The 7,500-nt window shown below is 42.9% G+C and overlaps 1 protein-coding gene across 1 annotated transcript in view; it reads left to right on the forward strand.

Moving 5' to 3' along the window:
- Positions 1–7,500, forward strand: part of slc4a11 (solute carrier family 4 member 11) — a 127,673-nt gene that overhangs the window by 80,659 nt on the left and 39,514 nt on the right. Inside the window, exon 7 of the mRNA XM_063184071.1 lies at positions 2,392–2,515. Coding sequence (XP_063040141.1) covers positions 2,392–2,515 — 124 coding nt within the window. The remainder of the gene's footprint in view (positions 1–2,391; positions 2,516–7,500) is intronic.

Below are 7,500 nucleotides of genomic sequence, written 5' to 3' on the forward strand. Positions count from 1 at the left end.
CATACACATGCACTTGCACTTGCACTTGCACATATACACACATACACACACACATACACATGCACATGCACATACACATACTAATTTTACAGTCTACAACTAAACTTGTAGTACAGTTGTAGTAGTAATAGTAATAATATTAGTAGTAATCATTATTTTAGTTATTATAAATGTATACAGTCCTGGCTCTGCATCCTGTGAGGAACACACACCTGCCGCACACATACACCTGCATCACCTAGACCTAGACATACACCTATATACAGTTGAGGACGATATTATTAGCCCCCCTCCTGAAATTAGACATTTCTCTTGATTTCTCATTAAGAATGACCATTATTAACCGTTTCTGTTATTCTGGAAACAAATACACTGATGGAGATAATGTTCAATGAGTTGAATTTGGATTTTTCTATTGTTACGATGAGTTTAAACAAAAAAGGGCAAAAATGACAAGGACAAAATTATTAGCCCCCTGATCATTAATAGTCAATATGGCCCCATTTATGAACCAAAACTGACAACAGGCTCTGATAAGTTGCTACCTAGGTTGGCACATGCCCCACTAGGGATTTTGGCCCATTTCTTCACTGCAAAGTGTTCTAGCTGGTCCAAATCGCATGGATGCTGAGCATAGACATTAACCACAGACTCTCAGTGGGATTGAGAACTGGACTATGAGCGGGTGATTCCAATATCATTGTTTTAGTGTCCTTGAAGAACCTCTGAACTAATCTAAATGTATGCTTTGGGTTACAATGTTGTTGGAAGACCCAGCAATCCAGATTCAGACCCAGACTCCCTGTGTCTGAGGCTGAATAACAGACTAAACTTGATGCCCCACCACTATGTGTAACTGTGGAAACTGTTTAGCCTCATTAGACCAAAGAAGCATTGGACACCTGCCTAGATGATTGTTATTGACCTGGCCTCACCTGGAGTTTTTTCCCCCACCAAGAAAGACAGTTGTTAGGGCTTGTCATCATATTGGGCTTTGGGGCCATCATCACAGAAGATTCCCTTTACTAAAGGCAGTGCATATCAGAGTGTTATTGAGCTTTGACTGTGAACATTTGAAAGTCAAAAATGAGTTTTGAATGTCTCTGCTTTCATCTGATGATATTCAATTGCACCTGCTTTGATGCATGAATTCTGCTTCTGTCAGGTGAAGAAAGGGATAGGCCTTGAATCGTTATAAGATGGTTTCCACAATTAAACATAGTGGTGGATGCATCATTCTGTGGCAGCCTCAGCCACAGGAAACCTTGTTTGGGTGTACGGCACCATAAAAACTGAAAATTATGATAGAATGTGGAAAGTGACCTTGCAAAAATATGCTCATAGAGGGAGCTAAGATCTTCACTGGATCTTTCAATAAGATAATAACCCAAAACTTGCATCCAAAATAGTTCAAATGTTCTTCAAGGATACTAAAACCATGGTCATGGAGTGGTTCAGACCTCAATCCTTTAGATAGTATTTGAAGAGTGCTGAAAATGAATGTCCATCCTCAACATCCATGCAATTTGGACCAGCTTAACTATTTGCAATGAAAATAATGGGCCAAAATCCCTGGTAGGACATGTGCCAACATAGTTAACAACTAATCAAAGTGCCTGGTGTCAATTTTTGTTCATAAATGGCACTGTATTGACTATTAATGATAAGGGGGCTAATAATTTTGTCCTTGCCATTTTTACACTTTTTTGTTTAAACTCATTGTGAAAATGGAAAAGTCCAAATTTAACTGATTGGATACTATCTCCATGGTGTATTTGTTTCCAGAATAACACACATTTATTAATAATTATCATTCTCAATGATCAATGAAGAGATATGTCTAATTTCAGGAGGGGGGCTAATAATATCGTCCTCAACTGTACATACAATACACATCTACTGTCTACAACTAAAATGTAGTATTAATAGTAATAATATTAGTAGTAATATCAGTATTATTCTTGTAAATGTATACAATAGACACATTCTTTGCCAAATTCATTTAGGTGCAAAAGTTGATCTTATTGTAATTCTTAATGTTATTTATTCAGATCTTACGAAGGGATAAGCCTTTTTTGTCTCATCTCTCAACTGAATAAAAATGTGTCTTGCCTCCCAAAACCAGTTGTAATCCTGTGTGTGTGTGTGTGTGTGTGTGTGTGTGTGTGTGTGTGCGTGCGTGCGTGCGTGCGTGCGTGCGTGCGTGCGTGCGTGCGTGCGTGCGTGCGTGCGTGCGTGCGTGCGTGCCTACGTATGTGTGCATGCATGCGTGTGTGCGTGCGCACCCGTGTGTGTGTTTGTGTGTGTGTGTGTGTTTGTGTCCGCGTGCGTATGTATGTGTGCATGCATGCGTGTGTGTGTGTGTGTGTGTGCTCTTGTGTGTCCCTACAGCTGTAACGTGAAGAGCCTGCAGCGGCGGCACGTGTGTATCTCTCGTCTGGAGCGACCTCAGAACTGGGGGGAGAACTGCGCAGAGGTCCGCTACGTCATCCTCATCCTGGCTCCACTCAAAATGGTAAACACACACACACACACTCACACACACACACACACTCTCTCTCTCTCACACACACACACACACACACACACACACACACACACACACACACACACACACACACACACACACACACACACACACACACACACACACACACACACACACGCACCCATCCACACACACACACACACATGCATGTGCATGCACATACATACACAAGTGTTCGCACATGCGTATACACGGACTCGCACATATACGTACATGCACACATGCATACACACACAGACACACACAAACACACTAATTTGCATGCAATCTCAAACATACTCATGTGCACACACACGCACATGCACACACACACACACACAAGCATTTGGACAAATGTGCAGACACACGCACACACTCGCACACACAGAGATTTTCATGTTCACTTGTGTACAATGCAGTGAAGTTTTAGTATGTTAGGAGTACTTAAACTAGGACAAAATACTTTGAAGTTGAGTATGCAACAAATGAAAGTCAGATCATTTTTCAACCGTTCTGAAACCTATATTGTATTTTGTGTTGCCCAATACGTTTCCCAATATGAAGGGGAACAGACCACAACAACAGGAAGTTTGGTGCAATACTGCTGAGCTATGAAAGCAACTTTGCTGTCCTCAGCGTTAGACGTGAAGGGGATTCGAGTTGACAGTCAGAGCACAGTCACAACCCTACGTAGTGATGGTTACACCATCGGCACATGACCAGTGGAGATTGTCACGCATGTAAACAACACCCAGTCAAACTATGCAAACTCAACAGCTTGTGCGCACAAGTTTCAGAGGGGAAACACACACATTATAATAACAGTATCAGTACCCAGGTTAGCTTCTCTCACATAGTCACAAACACTAGAGAGGTGCTACACAAGTAACTTGACAGAGTGAATGTATTGCTGTGAGGTGGAGTGAACTGCCGTTTTTTTGGTAGGTCTACAGCTCGACACAGCGCCACTCGGCCGCCACTTTTTGCTTTACGATTGAGCTGTGTTGTTCCTATTTGAAAAGCAAAAAGTGGTGGACGAGTCGCGCCGTGTCAAGCTGTAGGCCTACCAGAAAACCGGCAGTGGAAAAGAGGCATATGCAAACTCGAAAGCGTGTGCGCGCAAGTAACTTGACAGAGTGAATATATTGCTGTGTGAGGTGGAGTGAACTGGCGTTTTGTGTTTGACTTTACAGTATCTGTGTTTAGTTTGACCTCAGGCATGCTACGTACCGCTGGAGGCTATTTAGCTCTATCTCCTCTTGACCATAGCCAACTTTTCAAAGTAGTCTTGACTGCACTACCATGACGAGCCTTGAAGCCTACTGTTATTGATCAACACCAGCAGGAAAACGACCGCTCTGCTGGAGCAGAGAAAGTTGAGCAGACAGAGCAGAAAGCCGCAGTCAGGGCCGGTTCTAGTCAATTTGGTGCCCTAGGCGAGCACCGATCTTTCCCTATAGTGGAATTTGACATTGCCAACTGTAAACATGGTGTCATACATCTGATGTAGTACCATGTATATGTACTGAGTGCTCCTTAAAGATCATTGTCAATGTAAAGCGTAATGCTTTATTTTGTTTAATATTGTAATTCTGTGGGCCTTGATGCCCCCCAAGACATTTGGCGCCTATGCCTAGCACCGGCCCTGACCGTAGTTGTGTTACAGTATATTCCTCCACCAAAAAAAAAAAGAAAAAAGATGAGCTCAAGCAGGGGATACTGTTCCAAAAAGGCAAGTCCCACCACCTTTTGATCCTTATGTGTTTGACTCCAGTTCCCAATTTTTTTGGCTCCCAGCGACTATTACTCACTTTACGCCGGGCTTGGGTCATCTTTCACTGTCTCTGCACTACTACGAGTGCAGCACACGGCACAACAAGAGCTGGCACACCACCAGGTTTCGTTTCAGGGCACATCAGACACTACATTCATCTTTTTAGGCTGTCATCATCGCGTAGGTAGGTGCCCTGCACAGTACATTTAGTAGTGACGATTCAACACTTTGAGAGTCGAGTTTGACACTGTTCCAGTTGCTCTCATATGCTCTAAGTGCAATATGTACTGTGCACCAGGGGCAGTTTTAAAATACAAAAAACACACCCCATCATTTTGTTTGGAATACAAATCAGTTTTACTCAACTGAAATGCAATTCAAGTTAATGGAATTATGGATTTTTACATTTATCATATATGCTGTATATTCCAGTCCTTTTTACGCGTATGCTCCCATGCAAACAGTGAAAAACATTGTCTCACACGCCTTTATCTTACAGGTAGCGACCATGTTGCACTGCAAATGAAGATCTACCCCAAACATTTTGTGCACTGTTTACTGAATAAATCCTCATGTTTGTGTGTGGTGTGTGTGTGAGCATTTGCGTTTGTTTGTACATGCCCAAGCAAGGGAGAAAGGAATAGCGAGAGAGAGAGAGAGAGAGAGAGAGAGAGAGAGAGAGAGAGAGAGAGAGAAACAAGGCAAAGGAATTATATTTAGAGAGATGGATATGGCAATGGTGATAGAAAGAGGGCGAGAAAGAGAAACGAGCTAGGAATTAATGAGAGAGAGAGAGAGAGAGAGAGAGAGAGAGAGAGAGAGAGAGAGAGAGAGAAAGAGAGAGAGAGAGGGATGGTAAAGGAAATGGAGAGATTGCGATGTACTGTAGAGTGAAAAGGAAGAAGGCAAGAGATAGTGTGTTTACTGTTGAGGCTCCAGACCTTACAGCCTGTACTAATGAGAACCACAAACTCTACTAACAGTCTCTCTGTCTCTGCCATTGTGTGGTTGTGTGTGTTAGAAAGTGTGTGTGTGGGTGTGTATGTGTGTGCATGCGTGTGTGTGTCTGAGCGCACACGTCTATGTGTGTGTGAGCGCGTCTTTGTGTGGGTGTGTGTCTGTGCTTCCCTGAGTGTTTTGTTTAAGCTTGTGTTTGAATGTGGCAGACAATGTACTTATGTACAGTACATGTATGCTTGTATATGTATGTGCCATTATGTTTGTGTTTAAGTCATGCACCATGTGCAAGGGTGTTTACGTATGAATGTCTGGCGTGGTTTTTTTTGTGTGTGCAAGCGAGTATGTTGTTTGTTTGTGTTAATCTAGAGAGATCTAGAGAGTGTGTATGCATAGATAAGCATGCCTGTCCGTATCCCTGTGTGTGTGTGTGTGTGTGTGTGTCTGTGTCTGTGTCTGTGTCTGTGTCTGTGTCTGTGTCTGTGTCTGTGTGTGCGTGTGTGTGTGTGTGTGTGTGTGTGTGTGTGTGTGGTGTTCTAAGATCTTGCTTGAGCCATATTTAATCCATCTTCATCTGCTCTGCTTTCGTTCATGCCTCTGCCACCCATCTCGGATTTGTTCTTTTTTCCCAATATATCTCCCTCCCTCCCTCCCTTCTTCCTCATCCTCCTCCTCTTCCTCTCTCTCTCTCTCTCTCTCTCTCTCTCTCTCTCTCTCTCTCTCTCTCTCTCTCTCTCTCTCTCCAAATCTCACAAAATCACATTCTGTCCTCACTTTTCGTGACTCTGTTGCGCTATCTCTACGTCGCTTTGTCTTTTTCACATTGCCGTTCTCTCCTCTCAATTTCCTTTTCTCTCTCACTCTTTTCTCATCTTTTGGCCTTTGAAATATTGATGGCAGAATGCATAGACCTGCATAGGCAAAGTCATAATGCAAATGTCTCCTGATATGCATATAGATGGATATGTACAGTATATGAACTATGTGCATGACATGTATATGAGCATAGGGATTCTCTACGTACCCACATCTCCCTTTCTAGCTCTATTTTTGTTCTTTCTTTCTTTCTTTCTTTCTTTCTTTCTTTCTTTCTTTCTTTCTTTCTTTCTTTCTTTCTTTCTTTCTTTCTTTCTTTCTTTCTTTCTTTCTTTCTTTCTTTCTTTCTTTATACAGTAGTTCTTCAGTTGTTTCACTAAGTAGCTTTCTATATAGCTCATAGGTGCTATATTTGTATCTCCACCTTTGGGCTCCTTAAATGAGGCTTTCTCAACTTTTACTGCAGGCAAATGAGTGGAGTGCAGCAGCAGTAACATTTTTAAGAAATAAAAAATCAATTAAAAAAAATGCACCTCCACTTAAAAACTCGTTCCGGCGCCCTTGATATACAAACGTAGCTATGTTTCTGTCTGTCTGTCTGTCTGTCTGTCTGTCTGTCTGTCTGTCTGTCTGTCTGTCTGTCTTTCAGTCAGTCTGTCCATGCGTTCGTCCTTTTGTCTCTCATGTCTAATGGCCTTGCAGCTCTGCTCCTGATCTATCTAGATAGCTAGTGTATGTGTCTGTCTGTCTGTTTGTCTGTCTGTGTCTGTATGTCCCATTGCCTGATAGTCCTGTTCCTCTCCTCTCCTCTCCTCTCCTCTCCACTCCTCTCCACTCCTCTGCTCTCTCTCCTCTTCTTTCCTCCCCTCTGCTCTCTCCTCCTCTCCTCTCCTCTCCTCTCCGCCACTGTAGAAAAGCAGACTGTAAAGGGGGATTCATACTAGTCGTGAGTGGTGCTAGTCTCCTTCATACTTCACTCACGACGATGGCGCGCGCCGTCACGTGACCTAAAATTTCGACACGCCCCCCGTCGTAAGCTCAAAATTCGGCACGTGTCGCCACGTCGTGCACACGAGGATTTTTCTAACTTGTCGTGCGCCACCAGCGACCACGCAGATAGGCAGACAAAGCAGGAGTTGCGAAGAGAGGCTACAACTACTGTAGGCTACTACAGAATGGATCCTGCATCATTTTGAGGATAATAAAATGTCAGAGAGTTATTTTATCTTCTCTCTTAAATGTTGTTCAGTGAAACAATTGTTTACTTTGTTCAGAAGCACGTTGTGTTCGGCGATCTATTTATAAATTCTGCCGCCAGAACAATGCTCTCACATGGTCTTGGAATTATCTGGCAATGTAGGCTACAACAAAAAATATATGTTTCAATGTGGTAAGTCACAAGTCAGACGTTCAGTAGCCCTACAGC

The sequence above is a fragment of the Engraulis encrasicolus genome, chromosome 19 (genome assembly GCF_034702125.1).
Source record: "Engraulis encrasicolus isolate BLACKSEA-1 chromosome 19, IST_EnEncr_1.0, whole genome shotgun sequence".
Taxonomy (NCBI): Eukaryota; Metazoa; Chordata; class Actinopteri; order Clupeiformes; family Engraulidae; genus Engraulis; species Engraulis encrasicolus.